This window comes from Acanthochromis polyacanthus, chromosome 2 (genome assembly GCF_021347895.1).
Source record: "Acanthochromis polyacanthus isolate Apoly-LR-REF ecotype Palm Island chromosome 2, KAUST_Apoly_ChrSc, whole genome shotgun sequence".
NCBI lineage: Eukaryota > Metazoa > Chordata > Actinopteri > Pomacentridae > Acanthochromis > Acanthochromis polyacanthus.
In genome coordinates, this window is record NC_067114.1 from 25,093,742 (window position 1) to 25,113,733 (window position 19,992).

The 19,992-nt window shown below is 40.6% G+C and overlaps 1 pseudogene and 1 gene segment (V, D, J or C); one reads left to right on the forward strand and one right to left on the reverse strand.

Moving 5' to 3' along the window:
• Positions 1–2,612: 2,612 nt before the first annotated feature.
• The window catches only part of LOC110972317 (immunoglobulin kappa light chain-like), a 238,184-nt gene continuing 220,804 nt past the window's right edge, over positions 2,613–19,992 (reverse strand). The window contains 1 exon segment of the C gene segment in view: positions 2,613–2,984. Coding sequence covers positions 2,769–2,984 — 216 coding nt within the window.
• LOC127531732 (immunoglobulin lambda-1 light chain-like) overlaps positions 5,359–19,992 on the forward strand; it is a 43,219-nt pseudogene continuing 28,585 nt past the window's right edge.

A 19,992-nucleotide genomic window follows, 5' to 3' on the forward strand; every position in this document is an offset into this window, starting at 1 on the left:
GTGACACAACGGTACCATGTACTTTATACTTATAATTGTTTGCACAGATGATTTTGGGATCTGTAGCATCCTTGGCATGAATCCAAGTTACTTTCCTGGTTTGTTCAGTTAAATGATTTACTTTTTCAGATCTGTACGGAGCTCCTTGACTTCCTCATTCTAGTGTTTGTGGCTTAGTCCAATTAAAAAGGGTCAATTTAACTGGCTCAGCAGAATCACCAGCTGTAGTCAATCCGAATCTCTCATAAGGAGTTATTAGGCCATGCCACTAGGAAAATTTGATGAATATGGCTTTCTCCATCACCAAAACTGACAATTAAAGTTGCTGTATGTATATATTTTTTAACATAGCAGTAGCAGTAACAGTAACATAAACATGTGATATCTTTCTTTTTCTTTTGTCTTCTTTAGTTTGTTTATCCTCCTGACAATGAGAACATTTGTTTTCGTAAGTAATCCAGGTTGAAAGGAAAACGTAAACATTTATCCCAAATTATCTCTATTAATGATTTAAGTACGGTCAATAATGTACCATCATCAGAGTTTATTCTGTTATTGCTAGCGTAACATGGCTATTTAGACCCATTTCAGGTCAGTAAAGTTGGACATCATACACCTGTCTGTCAGGCCTCCTGCCTCGGCCTCTGATTCGCTGGCACTCTCTCCTCCTCCTTTCCACCTCTCCCTCAATATGTGACTGAGCTGCAACTGAATCGGCAGTGAGGACATCACCTGCCTTCAGTTAAGCCCTTGATTAGATAAAACCTTGATTCAGACTTTCATTCAATGCCAGATCATCGATGCAGACCTTATGCCTCCACCGGTTTCCTGCTTTGTCTTTGTCTCATCTTCCTAAATTCTCTTTAGATCACTCACTACCTGTTTCACTTGCAACTCTGCCAGATTCCCTCATTCATTACTGTTCAAATAACCTTTTCTTTAAAAAAAAAAAACTCTGGCAGTTACTTACCTTTGTACCGTTTCAGGCTTTTCACTGGACTTGAACTACTTGAATTTCAATTTAAAAAATGGAAAAATTAGTGTGTTCTAAAATTTATGACTGGTAGTGTATGTTGGGTAAAACTTCTGAATAGGAGTATCTACGGGTAACAAGGTTTAAAGATCTATAGCAGCAGCATACTGGGTTTTTTTTCTTTAAAAAGGAACAAAAGTCTAACAAAGCTAAGAGATGGAGTTTATGTATGTGAGCCTGTCAAAGTAAAAGCCCCTAGTTAGCTGAAAACAGGTCAACAGACAGCATAGCATTCAAAGGAGCGTACCAGACAGTACTTCTTTCTGTCTCTTCCTTGCACACACATTAGTGGACAAAACATGAGAAAGTCTGAGTTCACTTACAAAATAAGAGTCCATGCCCAATAACAAAGCTTAGTCGCTCTATTGATTTAATTATTCTTATAGTTGTTTAAGTCTGTGTTCTATGCGTCACAAAAGACACTAGTATTTTCAAGGAGTCGCCAGGACTGTTATGTGCTGTACTTTCAAAGTAAAGGCTCAGAGATGTTACAAGGAAGCGATCACGGTTTGTGAATAATCTGGCTTTTCAAAAATAAAATGTATTGTTATACCTTATATAGAAAATTATTGCAGGACACATCAACTCCCAGAAGCTGCATTGACACACTCAAATTTTCTTCAAAACATTTCTAGTTTTATTTACATTTTCAGCATTCTTCTACATTTTGTTGTATTTTTGCAGTGATTAAACTCAGACTCCTGGATGTTATGATGCAAAATTGCAACGCGTTCTCAACAAAATAATACTTTCATGTAAAAGTATTTCAACCTTCATTGTTTTCCCATTTTTGTGCTACTTTTAAAATGCCATAAATTTCATGCTCCCAGACTCAAAGCAAAAATAACCAAATATGTTTGACTTGTAGCAAAATTACACACTGTCAACAAACTATTTAATACAGCACATTGCTGGAGAGAGCTAAACAGACAGCTTTTAAGATGACAAATATTTAATCACCTTAGAACATAAAACTGAGACTATCTGACCCTGAGACAAACTTACTTTGTTCCATAACTGAATGTACTGTTTACATTTAACACAGCAAAACGTGACAGCAGTTAAACATTTATACAGTGCATGGACACACATTTATTGATAAAGTCTTAACTGAAAGAAATAGATGAAAAATGATATTGTCCGTTCTGCAGTCAGCGAAGAGACTGAGACTTTGATATTTTTATTTCATTTATTGAGAAGTTGATATATTACCTCATTTGGGTTTCAAGATCAAATTCATGTTCACTTTACACAGATGATGGCATGCTTTTCAAATGTAAACCTGAAAAAGTATATAGTTCTTTTTATTTTTTTTAGAATTTTAAGTCACATGTTCAGAACATTTTCAAGGCAAAGATTATACAAAAACCATTTCATCAGAGATATACTTCCAGATTCAATGCTTGGGAGAGCAGACAGGTGGATGATTTACTATTTGAATGGAGTTATGTGTCTGAACAGCTGGAAATCATTGTCATTAATGATTTGTGATAAAAGATAGCTGTTTTGCTTTTGGGATGTGTTATTTGATCTAACTCATATTCTTACCAAAAAGTAGAGAAGGAGAAAAACATCAAAAGTTAATCTGATAAACTTTTATTGTTGTGAAATTTTGAAATCACAAGGTTGACATCAAGGAAATAATACAGAAAAGGTAAGATTAGAGAGAGAGTTTGTTAAAGAGAGCTGAGAGCAGTAACAGATTCAGACCAGTATGAGAGTCCCAGTGAGTGAGTCAGGACTGGGAACACTGGTCTCTCCTCAGTGTCTCTGAGAGTGGAGTCTGGGAGCCCTGGGTGGCCTCACAGCTCACAGAGACCACCTTCCTCCACTGGTCTGCAGGGAGCATCAGGGTGCTGCTCCAGCTGTAGTGGCCGTCCTTCTCCAGCACCCCGGGGCTCCTGCTCTCCTCCCAGCTCATGCTGCTGCTGCTGCTGCTGCTGCCGTCCACCTTCCAGGACAGACTCCAGTCTGAGGGGAAGCCCTTGTTGGCCAGGCACATGAGCGTGGCCTTCCCCTGCTGCAGCTCCTCACTGAAGGGGGGCAGCACCGTCAGGGTGGGACGGACATCACCTAGGAGACACCAATCAGCTTAGAGGACAGGGAGCACACAGCTGTCAATCAAACATCACACACGTGGACACCTTGACTGTGAGACGGTTGGTTTAGTCCTTGAAGGAGTTTCTGTCAGATGCTTTTTCTGCTCCAGCAGTCACTCACTCACACATTGTTTCAGTTCCCTTTAAGAAAGCTCTCATGTAAATCAGCTCAGAGAGAAACATCTCACAGTTTGATCAGAAATATGTCAAACTTTTCTGAAAATAAAACCAGCAGATGTGGAAATTTTTACAATAACAGTTATAATTACCGTCACCAAAAGTCTGAACTAAACACTACCTTTTAAATAGAGAGAAGTAAAGAAAAACACCTGACAAATGTAAAATGTTCTGTATGTTCATCATCATTTAACTTGATTTCAAGCTGAATTTGTAATGGTCAAGTTATATTTAAACATTTGAATAGCTCATTATTTGAGTCACAGCGGGAATAAAGTTTAATGGTTTCTAGATTTTAAATCATTACATTTCAATATGAAATCAAATGTGGACACAAAGTTTAGAAAAGATGATCTGAGTTAACCTTCATGAGGACAAATAAAAACATTAACACTAAATATGATGTACATTTTAAAAACACACTTTTCTCTGCTTCAAAACATCAAAAAAAATTTATAGAAAAGTTTTGTAGGAAAACATATTTAGTATTAAACACATTATAGACTTACTTCCAACATCCAGTCTGGTTCCTCCACCAAAAGGCCACCACAGTGATACAACCTGATTGAGGCGTCGTACAAAAACCTCTGACTGTAGAGAGACACGGCTCTCTGACTGTCAGACTGAACTAAACCTACAATCACTCAGCATTCAACTATTAAACCACAAATAATGGTTTCTCCTCTGGACCATCTTCACATTTTAGACTCATTGTAATTAATTTTTAAACTTCCATTGTTAAAATGAGCTTCATCTCCTGCTACAAGACTATTTGTTGGCAAATTTAATATTAACACGAAAATTAGTTTATTTTTCCTGCCACAATGAACAGAAGAGTATAGACAAGAAAAGAAGAATATCACCTAAATTAAAACAACTTTCATTTGACTTACTTCCAACATCCAGTCTGGTTCCTCCACCAAAAGTTCTCCACAGTGATACAACCTGATTGAGGCGTCGTACAAAAACCTCTGACTGTAGAGAGACACGGCTCTCTGACTGTCAGACTGAACTAAACCCACAACCCCTCAACATTCAGCCAATAAAATAGAAATAATGATTTGTCTCTTGACCATGCTAATGTTTTAGATGCATTGTAATAGTTTTTTCAAATTCACATTTTAAAAATAGACTTCGCCTCCTGCTGTAAAGCTATCTGTTAGCAAATATAATATTAACATGAAGTTTATTTTTCCTGCCATGATGCATAGGAGAGTACAGACAAGAAAAGATGAATATCTCCTAAATTAAAACAACTTTAATTTAACTTACTTCCAACATCCAGTCTGGTTCCTCCACCAAAAGTCCACCACAGTGATACAACCTGATTGAGGCGTCGTACAAAAACCTCTGACTGTAGAGAGACACGGCTCTCTGACTCTGAAACAAACAAACTCAACTACATGATTTTCTGTTTGTATCATTTTGTCAGCTGATATCAAAACTGGAAATAACACAATGCAACAAGTGACCAGATTACATTTTTTTGGAATATAGAAATGTTTAATTTATAGTTAAATTCTTCAGATATTTTTTTCCTTGATGTTCTGATAGAACTGTAAAAATGTAAGTGCAGAAAGTTGATAAAGTGACTTATCAATTAAACAACTCTTAGAAAATACTTGAAAAGTATAAAGTAAAGTAAAAACTAAAAATTTGAAAAGATAAATCCTCAGGAGTAAAGACGAATCTAATATCTAATACTTACGTAAAATCTAATGATTTCTTTTATCTACTTTATTCTTTTTTTTCATCATTACTGCTATTGTTATTGCTTATATGTGCCTTCATGTTCTGTGTCGTTCATTGTTGGTAAAACTGCAAAATATGCAATAAATATATGTTTTTTTTTTTAAAAACGTAAAAATGTCTTGAAAAAATTTCCCTCAATTCTGATTCAGTCATTGATCCACTGATAATCAGCATCATCACAGTGATCCAAGTCCCTGCTGGAGTCAGTCAGATATTTCCATAGAGAGCCACTTTGCATCAGCAGCACCATGCTGCAGTGCTCTGGGAGACTTTATAGTCCTGACACTTCAACTCTGGATGACTGACAGCTGTCCTCCATGACAACAGAAGACACAGAAATCCTCCTCATCAAAAACATGACTCTGATCTGCGTCCTCATCTGGACTCTCCTCTGCTGCTGCTTCACAGGTAAAGTCCAGAGAATCAGACTCCTCTCCTCTATCAACATCCATCCCTCTGAAATGAAGCCCACAGAACCATGATGCTGCTTTCTGTTTGTGTCTCTGAATCCTCAGAGTCCAGAGGACAGACCACAGTGACTCAGTCTTCAGCAGTGATCTCTGCTCTGGGAGATTCTGTCACCATAAGGCGTAAGACCAGTCACAATGTTCGTGGAAACAACTTACTTTCATGATACCAACAGAAGGATGGAGGAGTTCCTAAAATATTCATTTACGTCACCAGCACTCGAGCATCAGGGATTCCAGATCGTTTTACAGGCAGAGGATCAAACGCCGACTTCAGTCTGACCATCAGTGGAGTCCAGACAGAAGATGCTGCAGTTTATTACTGTACGGGTGCATTCTACATCAACAGTCAGTATTCGTTCCCACAGTGAAAAAGCATTGGGCAAAAACCCCAAAACCTCCCTCGGTCAGACTGAACAGAAAGTGAAGTGACTGATACAGTTCATTGAACACACACACAAGCATGCAATAAGCGTGTCAAGAAGGTCACCAAATGTTTTGGCTTTGGGTGCTTTTCCAGTGGCGATCACATGAGCCTGGCCACAATGATGAACGTTGCCTCTTCACCAAGGTCAGCAGGTGTGTCGCCAATCACAGCTTCTAGCAGATGGAACTTTGATCCTGATCGAAGCTCGCCATTCATTTCTGCAAGAGCTAGAGGAGCCGGCATTGGTTCATTTTTCAGTATTTCTGTCAAGTCCACATTTCTCCCAGCTTTATAGGCTGTTATGAGACGCTGTAGGATTGTCTATCAGCCTTGATGACTTTCTTGGCACTTGTTTGAGCTTCTTTGTGTTCCACTTCATACAATGAGGAATATGTTCCTGGGAAAAGTGTCCCGAAACACCACTTTGCCTTCCGGCAACAGTCTTTAATCTACAAAGCACTTCAGCAGTGCTTGTCCTTTTTCACTTGCTTTCAGCAGATCATCCTTGATGTCTTCTAAGACAATGTATTTTGTTGTAATGTTTTGCAGATGTTGAGGTGCATTGTCACAGAAGACATTAAAGCCCCCCAGAGTCCTGAAATGCTGTCTTCATCTTTCAGGTCAAGCTTCTGTCTTGCCTTGTTGTACTCGTTATGCATGAATGAATCATCTCTGCCAATCCCGTATATGAGATTGGTCTCACTGGTAATGTGTGATCTCAGGTTGTAGGAGAGTGCCCAGTGGCTCAGTGCTGACTTTTTCTTGGTGATCCCAACAATGCCCCGATTCTTTTTCCTGACATTGTTCAGCCACTCCTGACTGATCAGGATCTACATTGCACTTCAGTGTTCCGCCCACGGAACATTTTGAGATCTGCATAAGCATTTCACTAAATGTCAGAAGCTGCAAACGCGATTATACAAACACTATACATCCATGGAAACCTTAGATTCTCATGAATCTGCCGGTATAAACCACTTTCAGATGTGATTACCACAGCGGGTAATATAAACACATTTCTCCAACAAACAGCAAAACATTTAAAGGGCACAACTCACCTTTGGATGCTCTTTTACTGGTCAAAGATGAAAATAATCCACAAAAACCGTCCAGAATCCAAGCTTCGGCATCCAGACAAAACTACCACGTATAATATTTTGTCCAAAACATGTCTTGAAATAAGTAAATAATCCACAAATAGCTCGGCTCTGTGCGTGCACACACAGCGCATGGTGGCGCTGCGTGTTTCATATTCACTGTATTTCTGTCCATATTTTTATACAGCATACACAAATCCACGCGGTCTTGTACTCAAAATGGCAACTGAACTCTATCCTTTTGGTTTACACCGCATTTCAATCAATCAAGTGACTCTGGCTTGCCTCCCAGGCCTAAACGGCCAACCGTAGCTGAGACTGACCGATCGGGACCTACCTCATTTCGTCAGTAAATTCTGAGCAAATCACGTCGGAGGAAACGTTTGACTGACAGGGCTTGTAGCCAATGAGCCTGCTGAATAGCAGGATATAAATAGAGCCTCTGCCAGCAGGGTTCTGTCACTTTTCACACCTCCGCTCCGGCTGCAGCTGCAGTCTCTCTCTCTGTCCCTCCCAGTCTCTGTGTCTGATCCACACTGGAGCTGCTCTGAAGTGCCTTTTTGAGTTCTTTATGAGTTTTTGGAGTGAAAATAATGTGAAAACGGGCTGAAAAACGAACATATACCATTGTTGCCCAGGGTGTGCAGAGGGTATACAGAGGGTGTCCAAAATTGACAGCACCGGCCATAGCAGTACAAATACATGTGTGAAACACTCATTTCTTGTAGTATTGCTCTGAAATTTTGACCTGAACTATAAGACCCCAGGCTGTTGCCTGTTTGTGTTTTGAAGCTCTCACAGTGCTGCCACACTTATTTTCAGGTGTTTTATTAGGGAAAAAATTTAGGCAAAAATAAAATTCATCCTAATTCAGTGTGTTCCAACATAAAATACTCTGTGCCAGTAGCACCTAGAGTAATTCTGACTGCACTGGGTGAAAATTCAGGTTGTCAGCGTTCAAAGGAGACCCCAACCATGCCTGTACTCCACACAGTTCAAGAACAGCATTCAATTTACTTTCCGTACATCTTCAGTAGAAATTTCAGGCGAAAATTGACGGAAGCTTAACGGGTTGGTTGGATCTTGTGCCAACGAAGTTGTCATCTTCAAACTCTTGTTTGACTGGATCTGGTAGCTGCTGCATCTCGTAAAAGTAGATCGTTCCCCACCTTGCGTAGTTGGTGTGATTGTAGCATGAAGTAAGGAAGCATCAAGCCAAAGGCATGGAGGTGCAGCTGCCACAGACCCTCTCTCTACTCTCTGGTAAAGAGCAGTATGATGTGCACCATCTTCATATAGGTTCACCAGAATTTCCATTTTGGGTTACAGTCTACGAGGGCTCCAACTTCATAACTAACATCTTCCTCCGCAAACAAAGAGGTCAGACCAGGAGTATCACTGTTGGATGTCTTGTCCTGAATCTGCTGTGCCAAATTATGATCTCTTTCACTGAGGAACTGAAGCAGCTTTTTGTGCTCTCATCCCTTTGGTATATGATTTGCCAGACATGGCTTACTGTGCAGTGTTTGGTCCAAGCAGGTTGCTTTCGATCCACTCTTCCAGAAGGCTGGGTGACTGTACTTCCCAGTGACTTCAAGGAATTTCATGGCCGCATGGAGACAACCTAGTCTAACAAGCAAAAAGTCTTGATACTCTGCCTTGGCCCATTTTAGTTCCATGAGCCTCCAGTATAATGCTTCATCAACAGTCAAAACCGCATAGTGCTGGCTGAGCCAACTGGCTACTTGCTTACAACGCAAGACAACAGTGTGTAGTGTGTCAATGTCATGAGCTGGAGCTTGAACAATTGGCAAATAGCCAACACTCGTGAGTTCTGCAGACACACCATTAGCACTGTTACCTGGCTAAAGTGTGTCCGTCCCCTCTCAGAGCAGTCTTGTTCTTGCTGTTTGACAATAAATGTCATGCCCTCTGCTGCAGTTTGACATGCCTGATTGCAGTTCTTTGTAGACTGATGAAACCACTCTCTCAGCCAGTGTTTTGGGCTTTGTGATTCCCTCAGTCACACCAGCAGGCATGATGTCTTCCATGGCATCAGAAACATCAAGAGTTGTTTCCTGTGAGGGTTCCACATCATCTTAGCCCATATCAGCCTCTCTGCCTCTTTGCCATGCCGCAACTTGAGTAGCATGAAAACTGTTTTCGCCGTCAAAGTTGGAGTCATTGATATCGATATTGTCACATGTGAAATGCACAAACCTGCCTGGTATCAAATTTGGTGGTACAACAACACCAGTCAACACCAACATGGACACCCAATAAATCTTCGCAGTTTGTGAACCTTTTTACCAATGTCTTCATCAGAGGATCCTCTCAGTCTATGTCTTCATAGTTCTAAGCAATATATTTGCTTAGACAAATATATATTTGCTTGACATATCCATTGCTTCCGGAGTTTTCTTTGCCAAAGCAGTATCCACCTGCAGGATGTTCTTGTAATGGGGGATATGTCCCGCATTGTAAAAGAGTACAGAGCTCTTTTGATCTTGTAACTTGGTGCAGGGTACTCCCAAGCCCAATGTGTTTTGGGGTTAAGTTCTTGCCCCCAGAGACGTAAGATGTTTCACCAACATGAAAAGAGAGCCGTCTATGGGTGAAAACAAGTAATTGTGGAGCTGAGAGAAGATGAAAAATCAATCAGAGTAATTACACAAACATTGGCCTTAGTGAGTACAACCATTTGGAATGTCCTGAAGAAGAAAAAACTACTGGTGTACGAAGTAACAGATGTCATATGGGTAGAACAGGGAAAGGAAAGAAAAGGAAGATAGCAGCAGATGATGACAGAAACATTGTGAGAGCTGTAAAGAAAGACCCGGAAACAACTGTTAGTGACATCAGCAACAACCTTCAGAGAACAGGAGTGAAGGTACCTGTTCGGGGCGAGGTGTTTTGAACCCAAAAGCAGGCACTCAGACAGGCGGATGATTAATAAGGATTTAATAATTAACTCAAAACCACTCCACACGGGAGGCACAGAAAATATACAGAACGGGGATTTAAAACTAAACAGAAGGAAGAACTAAAATGGGCCGTGATACGGGCTTAACCAAAAGTCAACAGAAAAACTCACAACTCAAAGTCCAGGGACTGGGAGCAGAGGCAGGGGCAGAGTTCCAGGGCAAGGCCGGGCAGGCCGGGGCAGACAGGGTGTTACGACCCTGGCTCACAGGCCGCAACAAATAACAGGGGGTAGGACACGACATAGTTTTAAATTATTTATTTAAACTATAATTAAACTTTTAAAGAAAACAAACGATATCTGCATGTCGTCAGTGTAAGTGAAGTGTAGTGAAAGGTAAGCTGAAATGCATGTTGGATGTAATCAGTGAGATAACCTGCATCAGGTATGTGTGTATCGTTGGATGCAAAAACTAGCACAAAAGAATACAACATGAAAACATAATCTAAATAAAGAAGAACGGCGTAGCATGGCATATATGTGGCGAAGGACGGAGAGCAACCCGGGCGGTCGACTCCATCCAGGAGCCGACGGAGAAAGCCACCAACCCGGAGCCGACGGAAAGAACCAACACGTCCTTGCCGCTCTCCCTGCCGCCGCGCTCTGAAACACAGCGGAAGCCGGCTTTTAACGAGGCTGGGCCGGAAGTGTTGCCAGGTCCCCAGAACGCCACCAGCGCCTCCTCCAGTCCACCTTAACACACATGAACATTAGTAAAGGCCAACTAGCACCGGCAGAGGGCCGTCACACAGGGGAATCCAGAGTGGGAGGGAAAGCCAAAGCAGACGTGAAAATCCAGAGCGGGAGGGGTAGACGTGCAGAGCAAACCGGACTGGTGAATTCCAAACAGTAGTTTCTCATGCAGGTGAACCGCAGGAAATGGCAGAACCGCAGGCAATTGCAGAGCCAGACTTTATGTGCCGCTGATTACTGATCAGCTCCAGCTGTGGTCCCTCTGCAGCTGGAGCAAGTGCTCTGACGAGCCGTGTAGCCAGAGGGAGGTGGAGCCGAGAGACAGGAAGGGGACCACAGCTGAACTGTGACAGTACCACAATCTACTGTTTGCAGAAGATTTCATGAACAACAGTCCAAAGCCTACAGATGCTTCATCGTGCAGCAAGATAAGGACCCAAAACGCACTGCCAAAACAACAAAGGAGTTCATCAGGGGCAAGAAGTGGAAAGTTTCAGACTGGCCCAGTTAATCTCCAAACTTAAACCCAATAGACTTGCATTTTACCTGCTAAAGAGGATACTGAAGGGAGTAACCCCCTCAAAACAAACAACTGAAAGAGGCTGTTGTGAAAGCCTGGAAAAGCATCACAAAAGAAGAATGCAAAAGTTTAGTGATGTCAGTGGGTCACAGGCTTGATTCCATAATTGCAACTAAATATGTGTCTTATTCAGATTATTCTACTTTAAATCTATCTGGAGAAAAGCAGGACAATGAGTGACAGTGTAAGTTGATTAGGTGGAAAGGTATTTGATGTATATATTGTTGTCATCACATCTTCATGTTTTCTGCATTACCAAGGAGAGGTTTAAAAATAGCTCATTTAAATATATGTAGTATTAGAAACAAAATATCAGAACTAAGCCAGGTTTTGTCATCAGCATGTCTAAATATATTTGCACTATCTGAAACACACCTTGATGAAACATTTCAAGATGGATAGAAATGCAAATGAGGGTGGTGTAGCTGTATACGTACAAAGTCAGATCCCAGTGAAAATTAGATATGACTTAATGAAAACCAATCTGGAAATTATATGGTTACAAGTCCAAGTACCCCATTTGAAGCCTATTTTGGTCGGTTGTTGTTACAGGCCGCCCAATTCAAAAACGGAGTACCTAGACTCAGTCTGTGACATGTTACATAATGTGTGTGACACAAAATATGAGGTATTCTTCTTGGGAGATCTAAACATTGATTGGAGCTTGAAAAACTGCTCACAAAAAACTAAACTAGCTGAATGCGCTGCTGCTTGTGGTTTAACTCAACTGATTACCAAACCAACCAGAATAATGAAAAGAAAAGATGATACCATTAAATCTTCATGTATTGATCACATATTCATCAACATGGCAGAGCGATGTTCAGAACCGCTGTCTGTGCCAGTAGGTTTTTCTGACCATAACCTCATAGTGATGGTGAGAAAAACTAAAAATAGTATGATAAAGAAGCTCCTAAAATTTCTTATAGACAATCATATAAACATTTTAGTTCTGACAAATTTATACATGACATTAAAAATATAAATTGGACAAATGTTTTATCAGAGCTAAATCCAGAAATAGCATTATTTCAGTTTGAATCTACTCTCTTGCCCATTCTAGAAAACCATGCTCCACTTAAGAAGCACACAATTAGAAAAGAAATCTATCCATGGCGTGATGATGAGCTGAAGGAAAGTATGGGGAAGCAAAACATGGCAAAGGTAGAAGCAATATCTGGAAATCATTCAGACTGGCAAAATTATAGAAAGCTGAGAAATCTCGTGACAAAAATGAACAGATAGAAAAAGAGGTTATATTATGAAAACAAAATGGAAACTTGTGGTACTGATAGTAAGAAGATATGGCGTACCTTGAATGAATTAATGGGAAACAACAAAAATCCAATGAATTGTCCCATGGAAAAAGATGGTCAGTTTCTAATTAAACCAATTGAAATTGTAAATAATTTGAACAACTACTTTATACATAAAACAGGTGATTTAAGAAACATTATGCAGACAAAATCGAATGATAGTGTTCCATTAATATTAAATACAATTATGAAAGGAAAAAAATGTGAATTTATACTACAAAATGTAAGCATAGAAGATGTAAAAGGGGCTCTTATATCTTGTAAAGAAACCTCTTCAGGGGTCGATGAATTAGATGGAAAACTTGTTAAACTCATAGCAAATGAAATTGCTCCAGTGGTGTGTCATACAATAAATCAAAGCTTTCAAACAGCGTTAGTGCCACAAAAGTGGAAAATAGCTAAAATTATCCCATTGCCAAAAAATGTCATTCTCAGATTTAAACAGCCGTCCAATCAGTATACTGTCTGTTTTGGGCAAAATATGGAAAAAATGGTCTTTGAATAAATACAAGCTTATTTTGATAGGAACAATTTAAACACAAAATTCCAACATGCATATAGAAAGGGACACTCCACAGCGACTGCCTTGGTCGAATGACAGATGACTGGCTGAAAGAAATCCATGATAAAAGAATGGTCGGGGCTGTAATGCTTGATTTTACAGCTGCTTTTGATATCCTAGATCATGAACTGTTGTTAAGCAAACTTAAATGTTATGGATTTGAAATATCTGCCCTGCAATGGTTCAGAAGCTACCTCACAAACCGGATGCAGAAAGTGTTTTTTAATGGGTCATATTCTGATCTTAGGCCAGTGACCTGTGGAGTGCCTCAGGGTAGCTGTCTTGGGCCATTGTTGTATACTATATACACAAATAATTTGCCTTCTGTACTTAAAACAGCAAGAATATCCATGTATGCAGATGATTCGATTGTGTACACATCAGCTACGACTGCTCATGAACTAAGAACAATTCTAGACAACGAGTTAAGCGCATTCATACAGTGGATTATTTCTAACAAATTAGTTTTGAATGTAACAAAAACAAAGACAATTGTGTTCGGTTCAAAATTACAAATGAAATTGAGCCCAATTTTAGACCTAAAAGTAGATAATGCTCCAGTGGAGCAGGTTGAAGAGGCAAAACTCTTAGGTATCACTTTGGACAACACTTTATCCTAGAACAAACATATAGATAACATAATCACTAAAATGGGTAAGGGCCTCTCAATGATAAGAAGATGTTCGGGACAACTGCATATGACAAAAAAAAAAACATAATAAAATCTTAACAAAGCCACAAAAAGAATGACACAAGCTTTGGTGCTATCTTATTTAGACTATTGTCCTGTTGTGTGGTCAAATGCTGCATCTGGCATGTTAATAAAGTTACAAACTATGCAAAATCACTCTGCGATTATAGAACCAGCACTTAAGTAATGCTGAGTAAACGCAAGTGGTTTTCTGTGCAGGATAGATTTCTGTATATGTTATTGTCTTTCCTTAAAAAAATTATGTCATCAAAACAACCTGTAATTGTTTATGAAAATCTCACTTTTAGCCATGATAGGTATGATTATTCGACGAGGCATGTTAAAGCAGGGAAATTTGCTTTACCTGCAGTAAAATTAAATAGCATTAAAGGGGAACTTCAGTTTTTTTCAACCTGGGGGTCTGTTTTCATATGTCCTTTCACACATGTGAGTGATGGAGAAATGAATTTTCGACATTGCTCCAGTATTTAGCCAGGCAGGCAGCTCAGCTAGCAAAAAGTATGGGGCAACTTGCCCCCCCGCGTCAAAGTCTGCCCCAATATGTTTTTTTCCCACACTGACCGGCTCGGATAGTCTCAACGAGTGTCCCACAACATACTAGAGATGAGAAGCGAACGAAAACCTCCACATTACTTGGCAATCGCTATTTGCTGTGGTCTGTATCCAAATCTCAGGAAAGCAAATCTCGTTCCGAAATCGCGTGATAGCTCGCGAAATCGCGTGATAGCACGTGCCAAAACACGCTTTCTAGCATCCTCAGACCACCTTGAACACCTCTGTCACACATACAGCACACCTCACCACTGTCTTACAGTCCTCATACATGTCCTGCACCACTCGAACATACTTCTCTGCCACTCCAGACTTCCTCATACAAAACCACAGTTCCTCTCTGGGCAACCTGTCATAAGCTTTCTCCAGATCTACAAAGACACAATGCAGCTCCTTCTGACCTTCTCTGTACTTCTCTATCAACATCCTCAAAGCAAATATTGCATCTGTTGTACTCTTTCTTGGCATGAAACCATACTGCTGCTCACAGATGTTCACCTCTGCCCTTAGTCTAGCTTCAACTACTCTTTCCCATAGCTTCATCGTGTGGCTCATCAGCTTTATTCCGCTGTAGTTGCCACAACTCTGCACATCACCCTTGTTCTTAAAGATGGGCACCAGCACACTTCTCCTCCATTCCTCGGGCATCTTCTCACTATCTAAGATCCTGTTGAACAACCCAGTCAGAAACTCTACTGCTACCTCTCCGAGACACTTCCATACCTCCACAGGTATATCATCAGGACCAAGTGCCTTTCCACTCTTCATCCTCTTCAATGCCCTCCTCACTTCATCCTTACTAATCTTTGCTACTTCCTGGTCCACAATGGTCACCTCTTCTACTCTTCGTTCTCTCTCATTTTCCTCGTTCATCAACTCTTCAAAGTACTCTTTCCATCTCCCCATCACACTATTGGAACCTGTCAACACACTTCCATCCTTATCTTTATCACCCTAACCTGCTGCACGTCTTTCCCATCTCTGTCTGTCTGCCTTGCCAACCTATAGAGGTCAGTCTCTCCCTCCTTACTGTCCAACCTAGAATACAAGTCATCGTGAGCCCCTTGTTTGGCCTTTGCCACCTCTACTTTCACCTTACGCTGCATCTCCTTGTACTCCTGTCTACTCTCTTCAGTCCTCTCAGTGTCCCACTTCTTCTTAGCTAACCTCTTTCTCTGGATCCACTCCTGCACCTCCTCATTCCACCACAAAGTCTCCTTATCTCCTTTCCTTCCAGATGACACACCAAGTACTCTCCGACCTGTCTCCCTGATCACATTTGCTGTAGTTGTCCAGTCATCTGGAAGCACCTCCTGACCATCCAAAGCCTGCCTCAACTCTTTCCTGGAAGTCATACAACACTCTTCCTTTTTCAGCTTCCACTATTTGGTCCTCTGCTCTGCCTTTGCCCTCTTCATCTTCTTCACCACCAGGGTCATCCTACACACCACCATCGTATGCTGTCTGGCTACACTCTCATCTACCACTACTTTGCAGTCACTGATCTCCTTCAGATTACACCGTCTACACAAGATGTAGTCTACCTGTGTGCTCCTACTTCCACTCTTATAGGTCACCCTATGTTCCTGCCTCTTCTGGAAGAAAGTATTCACTACAGCCATTTCCATCCTTTTTGCAAAGTCAACCACCATCTGTCCTTCTGCGTTCCTCTCCTGGATACCAAACCTGCCCATGACCTCCTCATCATCTCTGTTTCCTGCACCAACATGTCCATTGAAGTCTGCACCAGTGACAACTCTCTCACTTCTAGGGATGCTCTGCATCAATTCATCAAGGTCCATCCAGAATTTCTGCTTCTCCTCCAGCTCACATCCTACATGTGAAGCATACCCACTAACAACATTGAACATCACACCTTCGATTTCTAGCTTCAGGCTCATCACTCGATCTGACACTCTTTTTACCTCCAGGACATTCCTAACAAACTCCTCCTTCAAGATAACTCCTACTCCATTTCTCTTCCTATCTACACCATGATAGAACAACTTGAACCCTGCTCGTAAACTTCTTGCTTTTACTACCTTTCCACCTGGTCTCCTGGACACACAGTATGTCAACCTTCCTTCTCTGCATCATGTCAACCAGCTCTCTATCTTTTCCTGTCATAGTTCCAACATTCAAAGTCCCTACTCTCAGTCCTAGACTCTTGGTTTTCCTCTTCTCTCTCTTCCTACGAACACACCTTCCTCCCCTCGTTCTTCGACCAACAGTCGTCCATTTTCCACCGGCACTCTGTAGGTCGACAGCACCGATGGCAGTCGTTGTTAACCCGGGCCTCGACCGATCTGGTATGGAAGTCATACATTTGATTCACATGTTTGATTTGGCCAAAGTTTTACATCGGATGCCCTTCCTGACACAACTCTCTGTATTTATCCGGGCTTGGGACCGGCACAATAAGACACTGGCTTGTGTCCCCTTGCGTGTGTGTGTGTGTATATATGTATTTGAGGATATGGATGTGTATATGTATGTGTGTATATGTGCACAAGTATGTATGTGTATATATTTGTATATAAAAATATGTGTAAATATAGATATGCGTATATGTATGTATGTATTTATTGTTTTTTTGGCAATGATTATATATATATATATATATATATATATATATATATATATATATATATATATATATATATATTTAAATATTGCATTCCAACTTTGTAAATCAAAGTGATGTTGGTATCTGCTGAATTGTTTTTATTGGACCCCAGGAAGAATAGGGACAGCTCTGCTGCACTAATAGGGATCCCCTTCAATAAATAAATAAATAAATCTGTTCCAATACTTTTGCTCACCTAAAAATGTGGTGTTCTGCTACAAATAATGCTATCTTCTAAGCTGTGTATCAGAACCAGATGAAAATATCGGGATATAAAAGCTGAAATGTTGATCTCTTGTCTCATATCCATCATTCGATGTGAAACCCAAATGTTTTCAGTCTACAGCAAAAATAAAGAAATTGATCTCACTGGTCCAATACTTTTGGAAGGGATTGTACATGCAGGATTCAGAGTATGACCACTATAAACAGTATGAATAATGTATAGGATATGAGGTGGAGCAGATATGTAGTATAGACACAGTATGAAATTTATAAACAGTGAATTTGGAATGAGGATGGAGTTAGATGCACTTTATACGCAGTATGAAGTCTGGGGTGAACATGGAAGGAGGGCTTGTTGGGTTGTTGGTTGAAGTGCTGTTGATCCATGGAAAATGGAGGAAGGGATGTGATGGGGGTGGGGAGTGTTTGGGTTTTCACCATGATGCAGAGGTCAGTAAAGTGAGAGCTGAGGGGAAGAAGCTGTTCCTGAGCCTGCTGATCCTTGAACAGAGATTTTTGTAGCGCCTCCAAGAAGGAAAGAGGGCCAACGGATTGTTTTTAGGATGGGAGATGTCCCTGATGATGCTCCTCCACAGGCACCAATGGTGATGCACAGTCTTGATGTAGGGGAGTGAAGTAATGGTGAGACACTGGACAATTTTCATCTCCCTCTGCAGAGCTCTCCAGTCCGATACAGAGCAGTTCCAGTACCAGACTGTGATGCAGCTGGTCAGGATGCTCTGGATGGTGCATTGGTAGAAGTTCACCAGGATCGTTGCAGACAAGTTGATTTTTGTCAGTCTCCTCAGGAAGAAGAGGCTGATCTACAGTGGCAAATAGACCCCAGTTAGTGTGTTGAAACCAGAGCTGCAGTGTAGAATTAACTTCCTCTGTAGTAGTCTTAACTCTTCTTACTGCTGGTTTCACACTTTAGTTAAATGGTGAGTACTCAGGGAGTAGGTACACTAATATCTGTTTTATTATCATGACTATTTAGACCCATTTTAGCTAATAAATCGTGCAGCTTTCTGCTCTTACAGGCAATGAAATGTGAAACAGATCTCTCATGAAATTTATTTTGAAGTTGATTCTTAGCTAGAAATTGTTTTGACTCTGTGAATTTGTAGATACAGTTGGTAGATACAGTATTTCACGTATCCTCTTGTGTCTATTGTTATTTAAAGATCCCTATTCATTTGAAACTCTCCTTATAGAATGCAACTCCACATGTTTCAGATAAAAGTTTTTGAGGTTTTTGGGAGGGATAGATTTTATATGTGCAGGTGGTGGAGATTTTTTTTGTTGTTGTTGATTTGTGATTTTCATGTTTTCCTGAAAAAGAATAGAGGTGAAATAACTGTAATCCAATGTGAAGTTGAGGTCAAAGGTCATTAAAGAAACTTTTCTTTTTCTGTGACCCAAGTCAGATCTTCTGATTTTTTGAAAAAAATAAATAAGCAAAGTTTATATGAGATAATGACATGGAACCACAATGTTACATGAAGAAGCTGTGATAGAAAAACTTATCTGACTTACATCAAGACGGAGAGTTTATTGTCAGTAGCTCGTATTGATTTGTGTGTGTGTGTGTGTGTGTGTGTGTGTGTGTGTGTGTGTGTGTGTGTGTGTGTGTGTGTGTGTGTGTGTGTGTGTGTGTGTGTGTGTGTGTGTGTGTGTGTGTGTGTGTGTGTGTGTATTCAGTGAACTGTATCAGTTAGTTCAGTTTCTGTTCAGGTTGACTGACGGAGGTTTTTGTACGGCGCTTTTTCACTGTGTGATCGACCACTGACTGTTGATGTTGAATACACCCATACAGTAATAAACTGCAGTGTCTTCAGTCTGGACTTGATTGATGGTCAGACTGAAGTCAGAGTTTGATCCTCTGCCTGTAAAACGATCTGGAATCCCTGATGCTCGAGTGCTGGTGACGTAAATGAGCATTTTAGGAACTCCTCCATCCTTCTGTTGGTACCATGACAATTCGTTACTATAAATGTTCCGACTGGTCTTACAGCTGATGGTGACAGAACCTCCCAGAGAGGAGCTCACTGCTCCAGACTGAGTCACTGTGGCCTGTCCACTGGACTCTGATACAGAGACACAAACAGAAAGCAGCATCACGGTTCTGTGGGCTTCATTTCAGAGGTATGGATGTTGATAGAGGAGAGGAGTCTGATTCTCTGGACTTTACCTGTGAAGCAGCAGCAGAGGAGAGTCCAGATGAGGACGCAGATCAGAGTCATGTTTTTGATGAGGAGGATTTCTGTGTCTTCTGTTGTCATGGAGGACAGCTGTCAGTCCTCCAGAGTTGAAGTGTCAGGACTATAAAGTCTCCCAGAGCACTGGAGCATGGTGCTGCTGATGCAAAGTGGCTCTCTATGGAAATGTGTGACTGACTCCAGCAGAGACTTGGATCACTGTGATGATGCTGATTATCAGTGGATCAATCACTGGATGAGAGAATTGATGGGGATTTTTAGATAAATATTTCCATAAATATTATATATTGGATTCAACTTTACTCTTGAAGATTTATCTTGTCAAATTTTATTTATTCTTTTTTTTTTTGGTCAAATATTTTCTGAAATTTGATTAGCAAATAAGTGAGTTTATCAGCTGGGGATCTATCTGCACTTACATGTATATATCAAAAATAAAAATGTTATCTGGTAACATTAAGATGATTGTTTA